General features: G+C 50.5%; 1 protein-coding gene across 13 annotated transcripts in view; it reads right to left on the reverse strand.

Annotated features, from left to right (window-relative positions):
• Positions 1–989: 989 nt before the first annotated feature.
• Positions 990–24,717, reverse strand: part of LOC103347469 (uncharacterized) — a 52,383-nt gene continuing 28,655 nt past the window's right edge. For 9 of the 13 annotated variants that reach the window (XM_070064316.1, XM_070064311.1, XM_070064313.1 and 6 more), the window contains 25 exons: positions 24,283–24,334; positions 23,304–23,479; positions 22,228–22,276; positions 21,437–21,618; positions 20,287–20,350; positions 19,296–19,477; positions 18,207–18,276; positions 17,227–17,408; positions 16,264–16,333; positions 15,227–15,411; positions 14,739–14,808; positions 13,716–13,897; positions 12,572–12,641; positions 11,715–11,896; positions 10,579–10,648; positions 9,910–10,091; positions 8,969–9,038; positions 7,987–8,192; positions 6,852–6,921; positions 5,865–6,046; positions 4,784–4,853; positions 3,749–3,930; positions 2,704–2,773; positions 1,686–1,866; positions 991–1,109 (listed from right to left, as the gene is read on the reverse strand). In XM_070064316.1, the coding sequence (XP_069920417.1) occupies positions 1,071–1,109; positions 1,686–1,866; positions 2,704–2,773; positions 3,749–3,930; positions 4,784–4,853; positions 5,865–6,046; positions 6,852–6,921; positions 7,987–8,192; positions 8,969–9,038; positions 9,910–10,091; positions 10,579–10,648; positions 11,715–11,896; positions 12,572–12,641; positions 13,716–13,897; positions 14,739–14,808; positions 15,227–15,411; positions 16,264–16,333; positions 17,227–17,408; positions 18,207–18,276; positions 19,296–19,477; positions 20,287–20,350; positions 21,437–21,618; positions 22,228–22,276; positions 23,304–23,479; positions 24,283–24,334 (3,038 nt within the window). In that variant the 3' untranslated portion in view covers positions 991–1,070. Of the gene's footprint in view, positions 1,110–1,685; positions 1,867–2,703; positions 2,774–3,748; positions 3,931–4,783; positions 4,854–5,864; positions 6,047–6,851; positions 6,922–7,986; positions 8,193–8,968; positions 9,039–9,909; positions 10,092–10,578; positions 10,649–11,714; positions 11,897–12,571; positions 12,642–13,715; positions 13,898–14,738; positions 14,809–15,226; positions 15,412–16,263; positions 16,334–17,226; positions 17,409–18,206; positions 18,277–19,295; positions 19,478–20,286; positions 20,351–21,436; positions 21,619–22,227; positions 22,277–23,303; positions 23,480–24,282; positions 24,335–24,717 lie in introns of those variants that run through there. The other 4 variants (XM_070064319.1, XM_070064320.1, XM_070064321.1 and 1 more) reach the window with 4 other exon arrangements.

The following is a 24,717-nucleotide window of genomic DNA, read 5'->3' on the forward strand; positions in this document are numbered from 1 at the left end:
TCCCCTGGTTAACTTCTGCTGTTTGACACAGCAGGGACTACACCCCTTGGGACAGCAACATCCTGTATCAGAGTGCCTGAGTTCAAGTCCCAGCTCCACGTCCAGGTGTAGATTTCTGCTAACACACACACTTGGAGGCAGCAGGCAGCGGCTCCAGTTGTTGGGTCCTTTCCTTTCCAGGGTTTCTGTCTCTTCTTCTATTTAACGGATCCACCGGCCTATTGCCTGGTGGTCATAGCATTGCACTTGTCACGGGCATACCAGTGGATGGAAGATATCTCTTTCTCTCTCTCTCCCTCTCCCTCTCTCTCTCTCTGTTTCTCTTTGTCGCTTTCTCAGCTTCTCAGAGACACTGAGTCAGTCCAGGGACATAAGTTTGGTTCTATAGTTGCCAACACTCTCCTTGGAGGTAGGCCTCCACCAGTTGTACACCATCACTGGGGCCTGGCTGGCATGTGGGCCACCTCCTACCCTTTGCTCAACAGTCAGGCAGCAAGGGGCCCAAGGCTCACTGCACTGTGCAGAAGAGAAACAGCCAAATTTCATAGTTCCCTGTGTGCTTCCTGTGATGATGTGCTGACAGGAAATGATCACTTTCCTTTGTTTTGTAAACCAGTATGGAGAAAGACCCATGAAATTCAAGGGGACACATTCATATGTTGTTGAAAGTGAATATCCCCACTAAGATTCCAGAAGAGTCCCACACGCCTTTCTAATGACACTCCCTCACTGTCTTGAGAGATTCTCATGCTCATCTTGAGTATATGCATTCTTGCGTTCACCTTAGAACTGCCTCCTTACTGTGCACTCCTAGCAGGTCTGCTTTAACCTGTACTCACATGGTATTGGACTATGTCTGGCTTTTTTCACTAGACTTGATGCATGTAGACACGTCCTGTGGCTTAGGAACAATCTTGACTACAGTTATCAGAAGACACCTAGAATTCCAGGTTCCAGTGTTATACTAATCCATGTATTTATGAGGTTTAAAGATTATGGAGCAAAATATTCAACCCAAATAATTAACAAAACCAAACTTTAATATAAATGGGGTCCTGGAATGAACAGAGTCAGGTTTCATGGTATCCACCAGAGGAAGTTCTTAGCACCTGAGAGGGAGACAGAAAGAAATCAAATGAGAGTCTTGGTCAGGGCCTGCTGCCAGCTGAGTCTGGAGGCACTGCTCAGCAGTGACAGAGACTAGGACCAAACCTAGCTTGTCTGCAGTGCATGAGTTACTAAGAAAACCTAGAATCTACAAAACAATTCTAAGTCAGACATTCTGCAAACCATTTGACTTAATAGTCCAACAGAAAGAATACAGATATTTTTTCCCAAAACCCTCAAATGAGATAAATACTTAAGAGTAAATAATTTGTTCAGCAACAAAAGTTTAGTAACAAAAGCTGGGGCCATGCCCCATCATGTGCTTCAGGCACAACAAGTGTCAGTGTCAGAAAGGGGGGCATATCCTGGGACTATGAGGCCAAGACACACCAGCCACACTACAACTGTGCTGCAAACTCCACCATGGGTTCTGCCTCTGTCCATCCAGATATAGCCCAGGGGACAGCCTGCCACATCACCACCTTTCCCTGGGGAGTAACAGCAAGCAGGCCTGGGTCATAGGAGTCCACTCGGGCACTTTCACAGGTCTGCAGCAAGATTCACATCTAAGGACTCACCCAAAAAGCCTCACCACAGCAGATGGGCTGCTGGGTTTTTGCATGCCAGGCCTCAGCCCAGACCTGGGCTGGTGCTTCAAGCTTATCTGCCCAGTATCCACAGAGCAAGTAGGATCCATCATCCTTGAGGATAGGCACGATGACATCTGGCCCTTCCAGTGGGGGTGGATCTCCACACACCCTGAGGTGTGAATGCAGAGGGGAGGATGGAAGAGGTAGAAAAGATGAGGGCTTAGCACAAAGTCATTCAGTTCCAACCCAGTTCCACCAAACCTTCCCAGCAGTCTGAAAGGGTCTGTCAGCCAACAGGGAAAGGATCAATCTCTATGAGCCATCTGATCTAGATCCTCCCCTGGTGCAGACAAAGTGAGCCTTCACACAGATAGCTAAGACCCAGCAGGATGCAGAGAAGGATGGGACAGGAAGACAGAGGAGAGAAGGATGGCAGCCGAAGGGCAGAAGGCACTGAGGATCAGAGGGTTCTGTGTCCCTCTCCCAGCCCTCTGGGACAGGAAAGGACAAGCTGACCAGAAGCCTGTTTAGTTTCAGGGAGAAGAATCCCCTTGGTCTGGAATGCTTCCAACCAATGAAAGCAGTTTAACACCCAAAATGACCTTGGCATTGATCCCATTTCACTAAGCACTGCGGAGAGCATTGGTGCATTGGACATCCCTGTCTTTATTGTTGTACTGCAGGGATGTGGATGAAGCACAAGCAGAGGGGCTGAGGGAGCTGCCAAACACTTTTTATGGAGGTGACATAAAAGTGTGGCATGAGGAATGACCTCGGCATGACTGGACCCCAGGAAAACTTATGTAGGTTCCAAAGAGGATATGTAGTTGGTGACCTGCACAGTGTTTGTGACCTGCCTCAGCACATGGGGCTTTCAAGACATGGTCCACAGTCTGTAGGATGAGATTTGAATGGGAAAAATGGCTCATGGGTCCCTTTCTCTCCTCCCGTGTCTGGCATGCCAGATGTCCAGAGTAAAACACCCTCAACCCATCTGTAGATTTACCTCTGATTAGCCTCGGCCTGGTCTGCACGTGCCACCTTCCCTTCCTCCTCTTGTGATGAGGGCTCTTCCACTGCAAAGATGTGCAAATGGGGCAGGACATGGTAAATGAGATGACAAACAAAAGCGATGGTATATTAAAGCTCAGGTACCACCCACAGTCATACAGGGATATCTATGTTGTCCAGCTGTGGCACTACCTTGCTTAGCAACAGCTCCCAAACAGGAGGACATGCCTGTTTAGACAGGTCCTCTGCCCAATAGTGGAAATCTCCCTCCCTGCTGGGCATGTGCCCTCTCACTCATTTGGCATCCTGATCTTCCAAAAGTGATCAGCTGCTCTCAATCCCATGGCTATATGTTGTAAGTTCCAGGTTTGGGTTACTTTTTTAAAGATTTTATTTATTTTAATTGAGTTAGGGTTACAGACAGTGAGAGGGAGAGACAGAGAGAAAGGTCTTCCTTACATTGGTTCACTCCCCAGATGGCCACAACAGCCAGAGCTGCGCCAATCTGAAGCCAGGAGCCAGGCACTTCTTCCTGTTCTCCCATGAAGGTGCAGGGGCCCAAGGACTTGGGCAATCTTATATTGCTATCCCAGGCCATAGCAGAGAGCTATACTGGAAGTGGAGCAGCCAGGACTAAAACAGGTGCCCATATGGGGTACTGGCACCGCAGGCAGAGGATTAACCTACTGCACCACGGCGCTGACACCCAGATGTGTTTTAAGTGACCAACCACACAATGGGGGCTCATCCAATCCTAAGCCATGGTGAGGGACTCCCAGACTCCTCCACCGTGCCAAAATATGAACATGTGAACCCTCAGGGCTCCACACACACAGGAGCCTTTTGGTGCCATGCTGACACTGTGGTTCTTAGTAGATCCTGAGAGGCACGAGCCAGCACAGGCAACCACAGGATGGAATCCTCAGTACATTCCCTAGGATTCCAGATGATGAGTGGAGTCAGAGCACCAGGCCAGGGTTATAGGAGTGCACTCAGGAGGTTTATCAGGTCTGCAGCTAGAGTCACATCAAAGGACTCACCGAGAATGGTCTCAGCATAGCAGATGGGCTGCTGGGCTGTAGGGTGCAGGGCCCCAGCCCAGGCCTGGACTGGGGCTTCAGGCTCATCTGCCCAATATGCACAGAGCAGGTAGGATCCATCATCCTTGAGGACAGGCACGATGACATCTGGCCCTTCCAGTGGGGGTGGATCTTCACTCACCCTGAGGTGTGAATGCAGAGGAGGGGACAGGAGGAGCAGAAAAGATGAGGGCTTAACACAAATTCTTTCAGTTCCAACCCAGTCGCACCAAGCCTTCCTAGCATTTTGAAAGCATCTTTCACCCAACAGGGACAGGATCACCCTCTAAAAGCCTCTGATCTAGATCCTCCCTGCTGCAGACACAGTGACCCTTCACACAGATAGGGCAGACCCAGCAGGATGTAGAGAAACTGGACAGCAAGACAGGAGACAAGGAGGCTGTCAGTAGAAGGCCAGAAGTCTCACTGTGGAGCACAGGGCTTGCCGCCCCTCTCCAACACTCACCCCCCTTCCCCAGGGGGGACAGAAAAGGACAAGATTGCCAGAAGCCAGTTGCCTAGTTTCAGTGAAAGAGTCCCCTTTGGTGGAATTCTCACACCCTCCTAAAGCCCGTTAACACCACAGAGCACCTCAGGATGGTCCCCATTCCCTCAGCACTAAGGAGTGCATGGGTGCAGTGGACATTTTCTGTATCTACCATTGTACTGCAGGGTGGGGGGGGGCTGATGAGAGACAACCAGTAGGCTGAGCGAGTGGTCGTTCTCTCAATGGGCCACAGAGAGTCAGTGGCATTAGGAATGACCTGGCCTGGTGACTTTCCCAGGGAAACTTCTGCAGCTGTCCAATGGAGGCTGGACATGGGGCTGACGTGGAAAGTGTTTGGGGCCCTCCTTAGACAGAGTCTACTTGGGAGGAACTTTGAATGCTATAAATGGACTCCAGTTGCACATTGTCTTCCACCGTGTCACAAATCTCCAGATATTCACACTAAAAAAAAAAAAAAAAGAAAAGAAAGACCCCATCTGCAGATTTACCTGGGTGTGGCCTCAGTCTGCTCTGCAGATGCCACCTCTATTTTCTCCTTCTGGCTGGAGGCATCTTCCACTGCAAGGAGGGCAAATGGGGCAGGACATGGTCAATGAGATGGCATGCAAACACATTGTCATAGTAAAGCACAGGTATCACAAATGCCCCACCAGCTTCTGAGGACACCTATGCTGCTCACTTAGTGAACAGGTGTTAGCAACAGCCTCACTCCCAGGGAACATGCCTGCAATGGCAAGTCCTCTGCCTACCAATGGAGAGCTCCCTGCCTGTCTGGAGTGTGATAGCCACAGATCAGGCATCTGATCTTCCATGAGGGGCCAGCCGCTTTCACCACGTGGCTCCTTGGTCTATGTCTGATGTGTCACAACAGGGGGCTCATCCCCACAGCAGTCATTGGTGGGGGACTCCTGGGCACGTACACCCTGCCACAGTATGAACATATGAAACCCACAGAGCTTCACACACACAGGAGCCTTTTGGTGTCATTCACACAGTGGCCCTTAGTGGATCCTGAGAGGCATGAGGCCAGCACTGGCAACCTCAGCATGGAACCCTCAGGACATGGCTCAGGGTTCTAGATGAAGAGTGACATCAACACAATTGGAATGAGAGAGACAGCATGCCCAGTTCATCAGGATCTGAGAAAGATATCAGGCTGAGAAGGTAACCCGAGTAGAGCTGTGGTGGCAGGCATGCAGTGTAATGGCATCTAGGGCAAGGCCAAAGGTGCCCCACTCTTCCATGTGTAGGCTAGAAGAAATCCTTGACACATGCAGGAGCACAGGCTGGGGCCCTGCCATCACACTTGCCTCTTATGCAGCAACATGGTCAGCTTGCTTGTCAGAAAACGGAGCATAACCTGGGGCTCTGAGGTTATGAAATACCTGCCTACACTACATCCCTGCTGCAAACTCCACCCAGGGCTCTGCTTAGTCCACCCAGAAGTAGCGCAGAGTTCCTGCCACATCACACCTTTCCCCAGGGGTATAGAGCAAGCAGGCCTCTGTCACTAGGGTGCACTCAGGTGGTTTGGCAGGTCTAGAGCAAGATTCCCACCAAAAGACTCACCCACAATGGCCTCCGCACAGCAGATGGGCTGCTGGGCTGTAGGGTGCAGAGCCCCAGCCCAGGCCTGGGCTGGTGCTTCAGGCTCATCTGCCCAGTATCCACAGAGCAAGTAGGATCCATCATCCTTGAGGATAGGCACAATGACATCTGGCCCTTCCAGTGGGGGTGGATCTCCACACACCCTGAGGGGTGAAAGCAGAGGGGAGGATGAGAGGATTGGGAAAGATGAGGGCTTAAACCAAAATCATTGAGTTCCAACCCAGTTCCACAAACCTTCCTAGCAGTCCTTAAGGTCTGTCACACAATGGGGACAGGACCATCCACTAACAGCCATCAGAATGGATCTTCCCTTGATTCAAAATTAGTCTCACAGGGACAGAGCAGACCCAGCAGGATGCAGAGAAGGTGAGACAGGAAAATAGGAGTGGAGTCTGTCAGCCCAAGGCCAGAGGGCCCTCTTACAGCATCCTGGGACAGAGAAGAACAAGCTGGCCAGAAGCCAATTGTCTAGTTCCAGGGAAAGAATCCCCTTGGGGTGCAATGTTCCCACCCAGCTAAAGCTCTTCAGTACTCCAGACAGCCTCGGGATGGGTCCCATTTCCATCAGCACTGTGGTGCCATCATGCCCTGCACACTCCCTATCTCACCATCGCACCACAGGGATGCTGATGAAGGACAAGCAGAGGGACCAAGGGAGTGGCCCTCACTTTTTAGAGAGGCCACACAGAAGTAGTGGCATTAGGAGTGACCTAGACAGGTGACGGGTTTCCAGGGAAATTTATATAGGGGTCCACTGAGGGTAAATGGGCGGTGAGCAGGACAGTGTTACAGTGCAACTCAGCACATGAAGCTTTCAGGATGTGCATCCAGTCATTGTGGGAGGAAAACTGAATGATATAAATCACACAAAGGGCACATTCTCTCACCTCACGTCTGATATCTCCCCATGTCCATACTAAAACACCCTGAACACATCTGTTGATTTACCTGGAGGTAGCCTCAGCCCAATCAGCAGTTGCCAACATGACTTTCTCTTTTTGGTAGGTGGCATCTTTCACTGCAAAGAAATGCAAATGAGGCAGGGCATGTGAAATGAGATGCCATGCAAATGCGATGGCCTAGTAAAGCACAGGTACCACACCATATTCTAGCATCTTCCTAAGAAAGGTGTGGTCACATGACCTTGGTCAGCCACTGCCTCACTCCCAGGAGGGCAGGCCTGCAATGGCAAGTCCTCTGCCTGACAATGCAGCCCTCCCTTTCTTGGGAGTGTTTCATCACACACAACAGGCATCATGATCTTCCACAAGTGGTCAGCTGTTTTCAATCATATGGGCCCTTGGCCTAAGAATTAGATATGTTCTAAGAGACCAACCACACAATGAGAAGCTCATCCCATCCTACAGCCATGGTGGGAACTCCCAGGCTCACACACTCTGCTGCAATATGAATATGTGAAACCCTCAGAGCTTCACACCACTAAGACTTTTGGTGCTATGCAGACACTGTGACCCTTAGTGAACCCTGAGAGGCAATAGGCCAGCACTGGCTACCACAGGATGGAGCCCTCAGGACATGGCCCAGGGTTCCAGATGAGGTATGACATCACCACAGTAGGAATAAGAGAGACAGTATGGCCCTGTTCAAAGGGATGTGATTAAGATCTCAGTTCAGCAAGGTGACCAGAAGTATAGCTGGCCTAGTGGGCAGACATTGTCTTTGCAAATTGCTGGGGCAGAGGTCTCACAGAGAAGCCTGCCACTGGCAAAAGGCATCCCACTCTTCCAAGAGGAGCCTTAGAAAAATACCTTGTCGCATGCATGAGCACAGGCTCATGGTGGATTGATGCCACAACATCTGCCTTGGGCATAGTGACACAGCTGGCTTTGGTGCCAGAAAGTGGAGAATAACCTGGGCTCTGAGGTTAAGAAACACCTGCCTACACTAAACAGTTGCTGCAAACTCAACACAAGGTTCTGCCTCAGTCCACCTCAATGAAGTCTAGTGGATAGCCGAAGATTTCAGACCTTTTCCAGAGTGTTGCAGAAAGCAGGCCAAGGGTTTATGGGTGTACTCCTGTGGTTTGGCTGCCCTGCACCAAGTTTCACATCAAAGAACTCACCCACAATGGCCTCAGCACAGCAGATGGGCTGCTGGGTTGTAGGGTGCCAGGCCCCAGCCCAGGCCTGGACTGGCGCTTCAGGATCATCCATCCAAACTGCACAGAGCATGTAGGACCCATCATCCTTGAGAATAGGCACAATGACATCTGGCCCTTCCAGTGGGGGTGGATCTTCACACACCCCGAGGTGTGATGCAGAGCAGAGGCTGGGAGGGGTGGAAAAGATGAGGGCTTAATACAAGGTCATTCAGTTCCACCAACCCAGTCCCACCAATCCCTCCTAGCAGTCTGAAAGGGTTGTCACCCAAGAGACAGGATTATCCTCTAGGATCGATCTGATCTAAATCATCCTCTGGTTCAGACAACATGAGCCTTCACATGGACAGGGCAGACACATTAGAATGCAGAGGGGCTGGGACAGGAAGATAGGAGGAGAGGAAGCTGTCAGTAGAAGGCTTGAAGGAGGAGCACAGGGCTCTGCTGCCCACTCTCACAGCCCCCTGAGGACGATGAAGGACAAGCCGGCCAGAAGCAAGTTGTCTAGTTTCAGGGAAAAGATTCTCATTAACGTGAAATGCTCCAACCCAGGGAAAGTACTTTAACAACCCCAGGATGGGTCCCATTTCTGTCAGAACTGTGCAGTGCATCCCTGTCTTTATCATCGTATTGCAGGGTTGCTAATGAAGGAAAAGCAGAGGGGCTGAGGGAGTTGCCCTCAGTTTTTAGAGAGGCCACACAGAAGCAGTGGCACGAGGAATGACCTCAACAGGAGACTGGGCCCAGGAATATTTGTGCAGGTGTCCAAAGGAGGATAAGTGATGGCATCTGGCAGGATTTGGGGTCCACCTCAGCACATGGAGCCTTCAAGAGGTGCTCCAGAGCATTTGTAGGAAGAGATTTGAGTGGGGCAATTTCTCTTCTCCCATGTCTTCCATCTCTAGGGGTCCCTAGTAAAGCCCCCTCAACCCATCTCTAGGTTTACCTCTGATTAGCCTCGGCCTGGTCTGCAGGTGCCACCACACCTTCCTCCTCTTGAAATGAGGGCTCTTCCACTGCAAAGATGTGCAAATGGGGCAGGACATGGCAAATGAGATGATAAGCAAATGTGAGGGCATGCTAAAGCACAGGTACCGCCTACTATCACACCAGATTCCAAGGATATCTATGCTGTCTGGTTGTGGTACTATCTTGGTTAACAACAGAACCAAACCATAAGGACATGGCTGTTTTGACAAGTCCTCTGCCCAACAATGGAAATCTCCCTCCCTGTTTGAGAGTGTGTCAACTCACTCATCGGGCATCCTGATCTCCCACAAGGGGTCAGCCACATTCAATCCCCTGGCTTTCTTAGGTGTCTCAGTGTTCAACTGCACAATTAGAGGCTCATCTGATCCTGCAGGCAATGTGGGGACTCCCTGGTTACTATCCCCTGCCATAAAATGAACATGGGAAACCCATAGAGCTTCCCACACACAGGCGTCTTTTGGTGCCATGCAGACACTGTGGTCCTAGTGGATCCCGAGATGCACGGGGCCAGCATTGACAACCTCAGGATGGAACCCCCAGTACATGGCTAAGTGTTCCAGAGGGGAAGTGCAGTCTCCACCATGGGAACAAGAGAATGAACAGCCCACTTCAAGAGCATCTGGTTAAGATCTTGGGCTGAGAAGGTAGCCGGGAGTACAGATTTCCTGGGAGAAATGGCAGGGTCATGGCCCAGGGCTGGGGCAAGAAACACCTGCCTAGACTACATCCATGCTGCAAACTCCACCCAGGGTTCTGCCTTAGTCCATCCAGATGTAGCCCTGGGGAAAGCCTACCACATCACCACCCTTCCCCAGGGGCTTAGAGCAAGCAACTAGGGTCATTGGGATGCTCACAGGCTTATCATACCTGCAACAAGAATCATATCAATGGACTCACCCAAAGTGTCCTCAGCACTGCAGATGGGCTGCTGGGTTGTAAAGTGCCAGGCCCCAGCCCAGGCCTGGACTGGTGCTTCAGGCTCATCAGCCCAATATCCACAGAGCAGGTAGGATCCATCAACCTTGAGGATAGGCACGATGGCATCTGGCCCTTCCAGTGGGGGTGGATCTCCACACACCCTGAGGTGTGAATGCAGAGGGCAGGACAAGAGGGGAGGAAAAGATGAGGGCTTAACACAAAGTCATTCAGTTGCAGCCCAGCACTGCTAACCCTTCCTAGCTCTCAGAAAGAGTCTTTCACCAATAGGGACAGGAGCATTCTCTAAGAGCCATCTGATCTAGATCCTCCCCTTGTTCAGACAAAGAGACCCTTCACAGGATTGGGCAGACACAGCAGGATGCAGAGAGGATGGGACAGGAAGACAGAAGGAGAGGTTGCTGTCAATAGAAGGCCAGAAAGCATTCTAGGAGCAGAGGGCTCTGGTGTCCCTCTCCCAGACCCCTGGGGCCAGCCTCACCACATGGAACTTTGAAGAGGTACTCGCAGAATATTCATGGGAGGAGCTTTGAATGCTAAATATTGCTTATGGGGCACATTCTCTCCTCCCCATGTCTGCCATCTCCAGGAGTCCATAATAAATAACCCCCACCCCATCTGCCGACTTACCTGGGTATAGCCTCGGCCTGCTCTGCAGATGCTGAGTCCCCTTCCTCCTTTTTGCAGGAGGGCTCTTCCACTGCAGAGAGTGCAAATGGGACAGGATGTGGTCAATGGGATGACATGTACATGAGATGGCATAAAGTAAGGCACCACCCACTGTCACACAGCTTCTGAAGACACCTATGCTGTCAAGTTGTGGAACTGCCTGTGTTAGCCACAGCCTCACTCACAGGAGGACAAGCCTGGAATGGCAAGTCCTCTGTCTAACAATGTAGCCCTCCCTCCCTACTTGGGAAGTTTTTCATAACATAAAACAGGCATCCTGACCTTCCACAAGTGGTCAGCTATTTTCAACCATATGTGTCCTTGGCCTGTGAGTCAGATATGTTCTAAGAGACCAAACACACAATGGGAGGACCATCCCATCTAACATCCAAAGTGGGAGATTCCTAGGCACACACACTCTGCTGCAATATGAACATGTGAATCCAGCAGAGGCTCACAGCACTGAAGTCTTTCGGTGCCAGGCAGACACTGTGCACCTTAGAGCATCCAGATAGACATGAGGCCAGCACTGACTACTTCAGGATGGAACCCTCAATACATGGCTGAGGATTCCTGATTTGGAATGACATCACCACAGTGGGAACGTGAGAGAGTGTGACCCTACTCAGCAGGATCTGGTGGAGATCTCAGGCTGAGAAAGTAGCCAAAATAGCCGTCCTAGCAGGCATGCAGTGTCTTGGTAACCAAATGGGGCAGAGGTTTCACAAGAAAGCCTGCACTGATAAAAGGCATCCCACTCTTCAAGTGGAGGCCTGGAAGAAAACCCTGTCACATGAATGAGCACAGGCTCCAAAGCCCGGGCCATGCCATCACACCTGCTTTGGGCACAGTGACATGGTCGGATTCATTGCTGAGCATGGGGCATAACATGGGGATCTCAGGTTAAATAACACATGCCTAAATTAGTGCAGCAAACTCTACCCCAGGTTCTGCCTCTGTCAATCTAGATCTGCCCCATGGTTCAGCCTACCCCATCACAATCTTTCCCAGCAGTGTTCAAGAAAGCAGGACAGGGTCACCAGGTGCACTCAGGAGGTTTATCAGGTCTGCAGCTAGAGTCACATCAAAGGACTCACCCGCAATGGCTTCAGCACAGCAAATGGGCTTCTGGGTTGTAAGGTGCCAGGGCTCAGCACAGGCCTGGACTGGTGCTTCAGACTCATCAGCCCAATATCCACAGAGCAGGTAGGATCCGTCACCCTTGAAGATAGGCACGATGACATCTGGCCCTTCCAGTGGGGGTGGATCTTCACCCACCCTGAGGTGTGAATGCAGAGGGCAGGACAAGAGGGGAGGAAAAGAGGAATGTTTAACACAAAGTCATTCAGTTGCAATCCAGTCCCCCCAATCCTTCCTGTCCAAAAATGCCTGTCACTCAACAGAGACAAGATCATCCCTTAAGAGCCATCTGATCTACAGCCTCCCTTGGTGCAGTCAAAGTGAACCATCACATGGACAGTGCAGACCCAACAGAACACGGGGAGGATGGGACAGGAAGATAGAAGGAGAGGAGGCTGTAGGCAATTGTCAGAAGGCACGCTGAAGAGCAGAGGGCCCTGGGGCACCTCTTGTCAACCCCTGGAGACAGAAAAGGACAAGGGATGCTGATGAGGGACAAGCAGTGGGGCTGAGGGAGTGGCCCTTCACTTTTTAGGAAAAGCACACAGAAGCAGTGGTATTAGGAATGATCTAGATAGGTGACTGGTTTCCAGGGAAACTTATGCAGGTGTCCAGGGGAAGATAACTGGGCAGTGACCTGGGCAGCAGCACAGTGTAACTCAGCACATGGGGATTTCAAGAGGTGTGCCAGGTCTTCCTGGGGAGGAGCAATGAATGTTTTAAAAATCTCACAGGGCACTTTCTCTCACCCCATTTCTGCCATCACCAGACAGCCATACCATACTAAAAACCCTGGAGCCAGCTGTCAACTTACCTGGACATAGCCTCAGCCTGATCTGAGGATGACCCCTTGACTTTCTCCTTTTTGTTTGAGGAGTCTTCCACTGCAAGGGAGTGCAAATGGGGCAGGGCATGGTAAATGAGATGACATGCAAATGCAACGGGCTAGTAAGGCACAGGTATCACAACTGTCCCACCATATTCGGAGTAAATCTGTACTGTCTGGTTGTGGCACAGCCTTGGACAGTGACAGCCTAATTAACAAGAGGACATGCAAGTAATGCTCAAGTCCTCTGACTAACAATGCTGCTCTACCTCCTTTTGGGGGAGTGTTTCACAACACACAACAGGAACCTTAACCTTCCCAATTGGTCAGCCATTTTCAACATTTTGTGTCCTTGGCCTGTGGGTCAGATATGTTTTAAGAGACCAAACACATAATGGGAGGACTGTCCCATGCAACAGCCAATGTGGGAGGCTCCCAGGCTCACACACTCTGCTGCAATATGAACATGGGAAACCCAAGGAGCTTCACACCACTGAAGTCTTTTGGTGCCATGCAAACACCGTGCCCCTTAGTGAATCCTGAGAGGCTCGAGGCCAGCATGGGTAATTTCAGATAGAACCCTTAGTACATGGTCCTGGGTTTCAGATAAGGGGTGATGTCACACAAAGGAAATAAGAGAGACAGTGTGGTCCTGTTTAGGGGTGTGTGGTTAAGAACTCAGGCTGAGAAGGTAAGCCAAGACTACAGCTGTCCTGGCAGGCATGCAGTATCTTAGCCATGGTTGGGACAGAGGTCTCAACAGGGAAGCCTACAACTAGCCAAAGACATCCCACTCTACCAAGTAAGGCCTAGGAAAAAAGCCCGCCCCATGCATGAGCATAGTATATATCACTGGATCCATGCCATCACACCTGCCTCGGGTGCTGACATGACTGGCTTTGGTGCCAGAAAATGGAGCATAACCTGGGGCTCTGAGGTTAAGAAATACCTGCCTGTAAAACATCTTTGCTGCAAATTCCACCAAGATTCTACTTCAGAACATCTAGATTGAGCTAAGGGACATCTTACCAAATCAGGACATTTTCTCTGGGGGTTAGAACAAGCAGGCCAGTGTCACTGAGGTACAATCAGGTGTGGCAGGTCTGAAGCAAGATCAAATCAAAGGACTCACCCACAATGGCCTCAGCACAGCAGAGGGGTTGCTGGGTTGTAAAGTGCCAGGCCCTAGCCCAGGCCTGGTCTGGTGCTTCAGGTTCATCTGCCCAATATGCACAGAGCACGTAGGACCCGTCATCCTTGAGGACAGGCACGATGGCATCTGGCCCTTCCAGTGGGGGTGGATCTTCACCCACCCTGAGGTGTGAATGCAGAGGGGAGGATGGAAGAGGTAGAAAACATGAAGGGTTAACACAAGGTCATTCAGTTCCAACCCATTTCCACCAAACCATCCTAGCAATCTGAGAGATCTGTCACCCAATAGGGACAGGACCGACCACTAACAGCCATGTGATCTAGATTCTCCCCTGATCCAAATGAGCCTTCATTGGATAGGGAAGACCCAGCAGAAGGCAGAGAGTATGGGACAGGAAGACAGAAGGAGAGGAGGCTGGCAGCCAAAGGCCAGAAGACACACTGAGGAGCAGAGGGCTCTGGTGCCCACTCTCAAAACCCCCTGGGGACAGAGAAGGACAAGCTGGCCAGAAGCCAGTTGTCTAGTTTCAGGGAACAGAATCCCCTTGTCGTGGAATGTTGCCACTCAGCTAAAGCACCTGAGCACCCCGGACTACCTCAGGATGTGTCCTAATTACATCAGCACTGTAGCATGCATCCGGGCATTGGAATTTCTGTCTTTATGAATGTAACACAGGGATGCTGATGAGGGACAAGAAGAGGGGCCGAGGGAGAGGCCTCTCACTTTAATGGAGGCCACACAGAAGCAGCGGCATTAGAAATGACCTGGACTGCTGACTCGTTCCCAAGGTAACTATGCAGGTGTTCAGTGGATGTTGGGGGGAGTTGACTGGACAGTCTTTGGGGACCTCAACAGCACATGGAGGCTTGGAGAGCTGCTCTCAGAGTCTCTGTGGGAGGAGTTTTGAATGGTATAAATGGCCCTTGGGGCACATTCTCTCCTTCCTGTGTGCAATCTCCAGATGTCCATGCTGAAACACCCTGAACCCATCTGAACGTTTACCTGGGGATAGCCTTGGCCTGGTCTGTAGATGCCAACTCCACTTCCTCCTTTTGGTGGTAGGGGTTTTCCACTGCAGAGAGTACAATGGGGCCAGATGTGGTAACCAGGATGATATGCAAATGCGATGGCACAGTAAAGCTCAGGTACTGCCCACCATCACACAACTTAGAGACATCCATGCCATCTAGTTGTGGCATTACCTGTGCTAAAAAGAGTGTCATGTCCAGGAACACATGCTTCCAATGGCAAGTCTTTACCAACCAAAGGAGAACTCCCTCCCAGGGACTCTGAGGTTAAGAAACACCTGCCTACATGACATGTGTGCTGTAGCCCCACCCAGTGTTCTGCATTTGTCCATATAGATGTAGCCATGTGATTGCCTACCCATCACCTCCTTTCCTGGGGGGTTACAGCAAGTAGGTCAGAGTTATTGGGGTGGTCTTAGGAGGTTTGGCAGGTCTCAGCAAGATTCCCATCAAAGGACTCACCCACAATGGCCTCAGCACAGCAGATGGGCTGCTGGGTTGTAGGGTGCCAGGCCCCAGCACAGGCCCAGATTGGAGCTTCAGCATCATCATCTGCCCAAAATCCACAGAGCATGTAGGACCCATCATCCTTGAGGATAGGCACGATGACATCTGGCCCTTCCAGTGGGGGTGGATCTCCACACACCCTGAGGTGTGAATGCAGAGGGGAAGACGAGAGGGGTGGAAAAGTTGAGGGCTTAACACAAAGTCACTCAGTTCCAACCCAGACCCACCTATCATTCCTAGCATTCTGAAAGCATTTTTCATCCAATAGGGGTGGGGCCATCTTCTAAGAGCCTTGTGATCTTGATATTCCTCATGTTCTAAAAGTGCCTTCCCCTGGATAGGGCTGACCCAGTAGAATGCAGAGAGGAAAGGACAGGAGATAAAAGGAGAGGAGGCTGGGAGCAGAAGGCCAGAAGTCACACTGAGGTCAGAGGGCTCTGGTGCCCCCCCTTACAGCTCCCTGGGGACAGAATAGGAGAACACACTGACCAAAAGCCAGTTGTCTAGTTTCAGGGAAAAGAAGCCCCTTTGTGTGGAATGCTCCCAACCACCTAAAGCACTTTGGCACTCCAGACCACCTTAGTATTGAGTCCCATTTCCTGCAGCACTGTGGAGTGTATCCGTGCACTGGACATTCTCTATCTTAATTACTATACTGCAGGGATGCTGATGAGGGACAAGCAGAGGGCCGAAGGAGGGGTGCCTGACATTTTATTGAGGACACACAGGAGCAGGGGCATGAGGAATGACCTGGACAGTTAAATGGCTCCTAGGGAAACTTAGAGAGGTGTCTAATTGAGGTTAAGGGGGTGGTGAGCTGGACAGTGTTTGGGGCCCACCTCAGCACATGGAGCTTGCAAGAGGTGTTCCCAGAGATTTCATGGGAGGAGCTTTGATGGTATAAATGACTCATGGGGCACAGTCTCTCCTCCCTGTGTCTGCAATCTCCACATGTCCATACTACAACACCCTCAACCCATCTGTAGATTCACCTGGGGTTTGCCTCGGCCAGGTCTGGAGATGCCACCTCTCCTTCCTCCTTTTGGCTTGAGGTATCTTCCACTGCAAAGGAAAGCAAATGAGATGGCATTTACCAAAAAGAATTCTCTCCCTGTCTGGGGAGTGTGACACCCCACACATATCATCCTGACCTTACATACATAGTCAGTCACTTTCAACCATGTCAATGGCCTTTTTGTCTGAATGTTTTAAGAGACCAACCACATGATGGAAGACTTGTCCCATTCAACAGCCACTAGAGTGGGGCTCCCTAGCTCATACACTCTGCTGCCATATGATCATATGAATCCCATCGAGCTTCACACACACAGGAACCTTCTGGTGCCATGCAAACACTGTGCTTCTTGGTGGATCCTGAGAGGCACGAGGCCAGCACCAGCTACCCCAGGATGGAACCCTCAGAACATGCCCAGGATTCCAGATGAGGACTGCAGTCACCACAAAGGGAACAAGGGAAGGAATGGCCCAGGTCACGGGCATCTGGTTAAGGTCTCAGGCCAAGAACATAGCCAGGACTATAACTGGCCTGGCAGGCATGCAGTGTCATGACACATAGTTGGGACAGATGTCTCACAGGAGATCCTGGCACTGGCCAAAGGCATCCAGCTCTTCCATGGGTAGGCCTAGAATAAACCTGTCATGTGTATGACTTCAAGCTGGGGCTATGTCATCACACTTGACTCTGTTGCAGCATCTTGGCTTGTTTCAGTGCCAGAAAGGAGAACATAACCTGGGACTCCAAGGTTAAGAGACACCTGCCTACAATTATTTTGTTCCCCTTCACCCAGGGTTCTGCCTCTGTCCATTCAGATGTAGCCATGGGACAGCCACATCACCACCTTCCCTGGGGGAGTTACAGCAAGCAGACCAGGGTTATTGGGGTGCACTCAGGAGCTTTGGTAGGGTAACAGCAAGATTCAAATCAAAGGACTTACCCACAATGGCCTCAGCACAGCAGATGGGCTGCAGGGTTGTAAGGTGCCAAGGCTCAGCAGAAACCTGCGCTGGTGTTCCAGACCCATCAGCCCAACATCCACAGAGCATGTAGGACCCGTCATCCTTCAGGATAGGCAGGATGACATCTGGCCTTTCCAGTGGGGGTGGATCTCCACACACCCTGAGGTGTGAGTGCAGAGAGGAGAGGAGGGTGGAGAAGATGAGGGCTTAACATAAAGTCATTCAGTTCCAACCCAGTACCACTAAATCTTGCAAGGAGTTGGAAAGGTTGTTACCCAACAGGGACAGGATTATCCTCTAAGAGCTATCTGATCTGGATCATCCCCAGGTTCAGATAAAGTGAGTTTTCACATGGATAGGGAAGACTCAGTAGAACTTAGGGAAGACTGCACAGGAAGACAGAAGGAAGGCCGGAAGCCATGCCAAGGAGCAGAGGTCTCTAGCACCCATTCTCAGACCCTGGGGACAGAAAAGGACAAGCTGGCCAGAAGCCAGTTCTCTAGCTTCAGGGAAAAGAATCAGCTTTATGGAATTCTGCCACCCAGTTAAACTACTTTAGTATCCTCAACCACCTCGGGATTGAGTCTCACTTCTGTCAGCCCTGTGGAGTGTGTCAGTGCATTGGACATTCCCTGTCTTTATCAACATACTGCATCAATGTTGATGAGGGACACTTTTAATGGAGGCCGCACGGAACAGTACATAAGGAATAAACCGGACTGGTGACTGGTTCTGTGAGAAATTTATGCAGCTGTCCAATGGAAGTTGGAGAGAGGTGGCTGACCTGAACAGTGTTTGAGGCCCACTACAGCACAGGGAGCTTGCAAGAGTTGCTCCCAGAGTCTCATGGGAGGAGCTTTCCATGGTATAAATGGCTCACAGGGCACGTTCCCTCCTTCCAGTGTTGCCTTATCCAGATGGCCATGATAAAACACCCTCAACCCATCTGTAGACTTACCTGGGAATAGTCTCGGCCTGGACTGCAGTTGCCACCTCCCCTTCCTCCTTTTTGTAGGAAAGGTCTTCCACTGCAAAAAGGGCCATTGGGGCTGGATGTGGTAAGTGCAATGACATGTAAATGAGATGGCATCATAAAGCTCAGGGGCTGCCCACTGTCACGGAGCTTCCAAGGACACCCATGCTGTCTGGTTGTTTCACTGCCTATGCTAATAAGAGCCTCACACCCATGTGGACATGGCCTGCAGTGGCGAGTCTACTGCCAACCCAAGGAGAACTCTCTCCCCATCTGGGGAGTGTGGTATCCCACACTTTAGGTATCCTGATCTTCCACAAGGGGGAAGCAGCCATCAGCCATCTGGGTCCTCGGTCTGTGTGCTCCAAGAGACTGTACAACATGGGGCTAGTTCCAGGCTCATATGAGCACCCTGCCACAACATAAACATGTGAAGCCCATAGATCTTCACACACACAGGAACATTTTGATTCCATGTAGCACTGTGGCACTTAGTGGATCCTGATAGGCAAAGGGTCAGCAGAGGCTACCCCAGGGTGGAACCCTCTGCACATGGCCCAGGGTTCCAGATGAGGAGTGATGACAATAGAACAGGAATGAGAGAGACAGCATGGCCTAGTTCAGGGGCATCAGGTTAGGATCTCAGGCCAAGAAAGTAGCCATGATTACAGTTCCCATCAGGCATGCAGTGTTATGTCACATGGTTGGGGCAGGGGTCTCACAGGTAAGCCTGCCACTGCCCAAAGGCATCCTACTCATCCAATTCACAAGCATGAGTGAGCACAGGCTGCATAGCTGGGGCCATGCCATCACTCTGGCCTCTGCTACATAGACATGGATGGGTCCATGCAGGAATACAGAGCATAATCTGGGCTCTGAGGTTAAGAAACACCTGATGACACTACATCTGTGCTTTGAACTCCATCCAGGGTTCTCCCATAGTCCACTCAGATGTAGCCAGGGGACAGCCTCTCACATCACCACCTGTCCTTGGCAGGTTAGATCAAGCAGTGCATTGGGGTGCACTCAGGAGATTTGGCAAGTCTGCAGCAAGAGTCAAATCAGAGGACTCACCCACATTGGCCTCAGCACAGCAGACGGGCTGCTGGATTGTACATTTCACAGTCTCAGACCAGGCCTGGACTGGTGCTTCAGGCTCATCAGCCCAAAATCCACAGAGCACGTAGGATCCATCTTCCTTGAGGATAGGCACGATGGTATCTGGCCCTTCCAGTGGGGGTGGATCTCCACACACCCTGAGGTGTGAATGCAGAGGGGAGGATGGAAGAGGTGGAAAAATAGGGCTCAGCACAAGGTCATTCAGTTCCAACCCAGTTCCACCAAACCTTCCTAGCAGTCTGAAAGGGTCTGTTAATCAAAGGGATAGGACCATCCTCTATAAACCATCCAGTCTAGATCTTCCCCTTGTTCAGACAATGTGAGTTTTCACAAAGATAGGGCAGACCCAGCAGGACATAGAGAGGGTTAGACAGAAACACAGGAGCAGAGGATGCTGTCAGCTAAAGGCCAGAAGGCACATCAGGAGCAGAGGGCTCTGGTGTCCCTCTTCCAGCACCCTTGGGACAGGAAAGAACAAGCTTGCCAGAAGCCAGTTGTCTAGTTTCAGGGAATAGAATCCCCTTGGCGCTCAATGTCCCAATGAAGCTAAAGCACTTTAATACCCCAGACCACCTTGGGACTGTGTGCCCATTTCTGTGAGCACTGTGGAGTGTGTCAGGGCATTGGATATTCCCTGTCTTTGTCATTGTATTGCAGGGATGTGGATGAGGGACAAGTAGAGGGGCTGAGGGAGTGGCTCCTCACTTTATGAATGCCACACAGAAGCAGTTCATTCCCAGGGGAACTTATGCAGTTGTCCAGCGAGGTTAAGGACACAGTGTTTGGGGCCTGACTCAGCACATGGATTTTCCAAGAGGTGCTCCCGGAGTCTTCATGGGAGGACCTTTGAGTGGTATAAATGGCTCTCAGGGCAATTCTCTCCTCTCCGTGTCTGCCACCTCCACATGTCCATACAAAAATACCCTCAGCCCATCTGTAGATTTACCTGGGGATAACCTCAGCTCTGTCTGCAGATACCACTTCATCCTTTTGGGAGGAGGTATCATACCCTGCAAAGGAGAAAAATGAGCAGGAAATGGTAAATGAGATGACATGCAAATGCTATGGCAAAGTAAAGTACAAGTACTGTGCAATGTCCCATTAGCATCTGAGGACTTCTATGCTGTCTGCCTGTGGCACTGCCTCTGTTAGCAACTGTCTCATTCCCAGGAGGTCATGCCTACAGTGGCAAGTCCTCTGTCAATAAATGGAGACCTCCCTCCCTGTCTGGGTAGCATGTTATGCCACACAATAGGCATCCTGATGTTCCACAAGTGGTCAGCCACTTTCCTCACTAAGGGTCCCTGGCTATGTGTGAGGTGTGCTCTAAGAGATTAAATACAACATAGGAGGCTCATACCAACTGCCTCCCCCCTGTACATAAACTAATGGGAGCTATGGGCTCTAAGGGTCAAATACCTTAGGGTATTTGGGATGGACAAGTGTAACCCATGAGTCTCCCATTCATGGGAGTCCTTGCAGTTATGCAGGGTTTGCAGGGTTTGCAGGGTTTGCAGAGTAGCCTGATAGGCATGAAAATTACACCAGATGCTTCAAGATGGAACTTCAAGACATGGCCAAGGGTTCTACATCAGTGAGGTGTGAAGTCAACATGGAAGACAGAGTATGGACTGGTTCAGGGAGATCTGGGTAAGATCATGTGCTGAAAGCTGGTCATGATGGCAGCTACCCTGGCAGCCATGCAGTGTCATGGCATGTGGCTAGGGCAGAGATCTCACAAGAAAGACTGCCACTGCACACAAAAACAATTCCATTATCCCAAGTGGAGGCCTGGCAGAAACCATGCCACATGCATTTTAAAGGCTCCATGGCCATTGCAGGTGCCTCAGACAAGGAGACCCAACAGGGGCTTTGAGGCCAAAGGTGTTTGTGACCCAGGGATACGAGGCTAAGACAAAGGTGTAGACCCATGCTATCGTTATGTTGCAAACTCCATCCTCACACCTGCCTCCATCCATCCACATGTGCCCTTAGGATTTCCCACCACATCACACCTTTCACCAGAGGCCAAGGATGTTATGGTGAATGCAGGAACTCCAGAAGGGCTGCAGCAAGATTCCCAGTGGGACACTCACCCTCAATGGCCTCTATCCAGTGGATGGACTGCTGGGCTAAGGGCTGCTGGACCCTGGCCCAGGCCTGGAACAGTATTTCCAGCTTGTCCCCCCAGGAGGCATGCCACATGTAAGGTGCATCTGCAAGGTGTGTGCATGCCATGATGCGATGCCCTTCAGCTAGAGATCGGTTTTCACACAATCTGAAGTGCAAATGTAGAGGGGAGATGGAAAGGATGAGGGTTTAACACACAGGCATTCCTGTCCACCCCAGTCCCACCTGGCTTTCCTAGCAGGAAGAAAGGGTCTGTCATTCATTGAAAACATGCCATCATCTAAGAGCCATTGGACTGTGAACTTCCCATTCTGAGACAAAGTGAGCCTTCACAGGGAATGGACAGACCCAATAGAATGCAGATTCAATGCAGGACTCCTGGCCCCATTTCCTTCAGCACTGGGGCATGACCCAAGACATTGGCCACTTCTGTCCTTATCAAAGTCCCATGGGGACACTGAGGAAGGAGAAGCAGAGAGGCCTAGGGAAGGGCACCCCAATTTTTATGGAAGCCACACAAGCTGTGAAAGCAGCAATGGCCTGGAAACATGACTGGATCCCAGGCCACCACATGCAGATGTCCAATGGAGGTGGGAGGTGGGGATCCACCTCAGCACATGGAGAAAAGTGGTGCTACCAGAGTCCTCAGAATGAGCTCTGAGGGGGTAATTACTCCGTGGGGCCCATTCTCTCCTCCCCATGCCTTCTACCTCCAAATGTCCATACCAAAGAACCCTCCATCCATCTGTAGACTTACGCAGGTTTGGCTTCATGTGGCACTCTGTCCTCAAGGGAATTCCCATAGACTACAATAAAATTTAGATAGGGAAGTTGCTGTGAGACAAAGAGCCCAATTATAGGTCAGAACAGCCCCAGAGGCCCAGGGAGATGCCTGCTGACAGCTGTCTTGGTGGCCTTTTCCCATTAACAGGGGACCACTTCTCTCTTCCAGTCTGCCTGCCTCCTGCATATCAGGCATCCCCAAACTCCAAAAGGGATCAGCTGCTGTTTGGCCCTGTGGGATCACTGCAAATGGCCCAGCTGGTTTCTTCCTCAACAGCTGCCCTAAAGAGCCTCCCCACAACCAACAGCCAGGCCTTTGTGGTTCTCATGTTGCAGTGTGCCATAGGTTGGATGCGGAAAGCCCTGGAACCTATTCCCATAGGGGTTTTTAGGGTCATGAACACACCCCAAATGTTAGGGACCTGTGAGAGTCATAATGATCGGACTGGTTCCCTCCACATGTCAATCAGTGGTACGGCCAAGGGCTCTAGATAAGGAAAGAGTGACATCAACTCAATGTGGGAGAGTGACATGCTGTGTCTCAGTCTAGAGGTTTTGGGTCTTTCATGAGATCACAAGTGGAGAGGGTAGCTTTGATGATAGTGGCCCCTACAGGCAGTGTGTCATAGCATGCGACTGGGACAGGGATCTCACAAGGAAGACTGCCACTGGCCACTTGATCCACTAGTACAAGTGTAGGCTTGGAACACACCATGCCATGTGCACAGGGCTGGTGCACACCACGCTGGGATCCACAGACTGCTGCCATGTTGTCACCCCTGCTAGAGGAGCTGCAGCACAGCAGCGTGCTGAGGAAAACCACCCTTTGGGGAAGCAGAGCTACTGGGTGAACACACAGGTGTAGACCCACATGACATCTTTGCTTCAAACTCCCTCTGGGGGTTCTTAGGCTTTCCTTTCTAGTCCAACTAAAGCAGCCCATCCATTTCCCAACCATGCCAGGGTCTTTGTAAGAGCAGGGCAAGTATGCTGGGGTTTACTCCTTACCCTAAGTGGCACTGGAAGCACCCCCCCAGTTGGTGTACTCACCTCCAAACCTTGTGCACCACGAGTACTCTTCCAGCACTATCGTCCAGCCACCACCAGGATAACGCTGCTGCATAACCAGCGTGGCTTTCATGACGATGCACCAACAATATTCACCCATGATCAGCCCTGGTACCAACTCAGGCTCTACTTGAGGTGGAAAGCACCCACTGATCCTGCTGGATTAGGAAGGGTGGAGAAGTTATCATGGTAGTTAAGGTACCAGAGGGCCCTATCAGGCCTGCATCACAGGCAGGTTGATTCTGCCACCAATGAAAATGGGCCTTTCAGCTAACAGCTGTCTGAGCAGGATCCTCCCCTTGCTGAGCAAAGTGAGGAACTGCAGGACGTGGAGGCACAGCATGAGCTACAGGTGGAGGCACCGGAAAAAGGATGGAGAGATGGTGTTGGAAGATGGCCAGGATTCTGGCTGAAGAACAAAGAGCTGTGATGCTCAGTAATGGAATCCTCATGACACCCAGATACAAGCAGAACAAATAGTGTTTGTCACATTCGACAAAATCAGTTGAATATTACTAATCTCAGGTGTGGTAATGTACCTGCTACAGCACAGTGGGCTTCTAGTTCTGTGGCCACCCTGCTGGCTTTCTCAACATTTTGGTATGGTATTTTCCCCTGTACTTCTTTCTATCAGCCATCTCCATAAACACAGAGATGAGAAAAAAAAAAAGAAGATAAGGAACCCTGTCTTTTAATCTATGCACAACAGAAGTAATAACTGCAGGAGACCCTGTAAAGTCCAGTTGATCTGAAGCAAGCTAATGGAGACCACATGGGTGTTTGAAGAAGAAATGGCAATCTCTATGGGTGCCAAAATGATTACAATAATACTCTTCATAGAGAAACAGTGTGATCACCTAGGGTGTGTGAAATCCTTCCATTCAGCATATTCAGTTTCTCCCTAAAATATGAGTCCCCAGATGTCAATATCAATGAAATATCCATGATTCCTTAGTCTTACCTGGGGCAGATTAAGTCCCAGCAACCACCCTTCATTTGCGTCATTTCTTTTGCTGCAAATAAATTCCAACAGGGATGGTCAAATTAGGGAGGTCCTAGTACATGTGCAATCCAGTTCCTGACAATGACACAGTAATACCCATAAACTGTGAGAGAAATATTTCATGTGCTGACCCTTTGAGCAAAACTTTCTTGGCATGAAAATCAATATCCAGACCTCTTTGTCTTGAAAACAATGAACCTCATTTTTTCCCCTCTAATTCTGGGAAACTACCCTATCTGCATTCTAAAAGAATTAAAAGTTATTCACTTTTCTCCTGTTAGAATGCCAGGATGTAGATGATTTAGAGGAATCTATACACTGAGGTGAGACTGAGGATGAGATATATTCAATTTCTTCTCAAGATTAGTCTTCGATGCTTCACAGAAACAGTTT

The sequence above is a fragment of the Oryctolagus cuniculus genome, chromosome 19 (assembly GCF_964237555.1).
Source record: "Oryctolagus cuniculus chromosome 19, mOryCun1.1, whole genome shotgun sequence".
NCBI lineage: Eukaryota > Metazoa > Chordata > Mammalia > Lagomorpha > Leporidae > Oryctolagus > Oryctolagus cuniculus.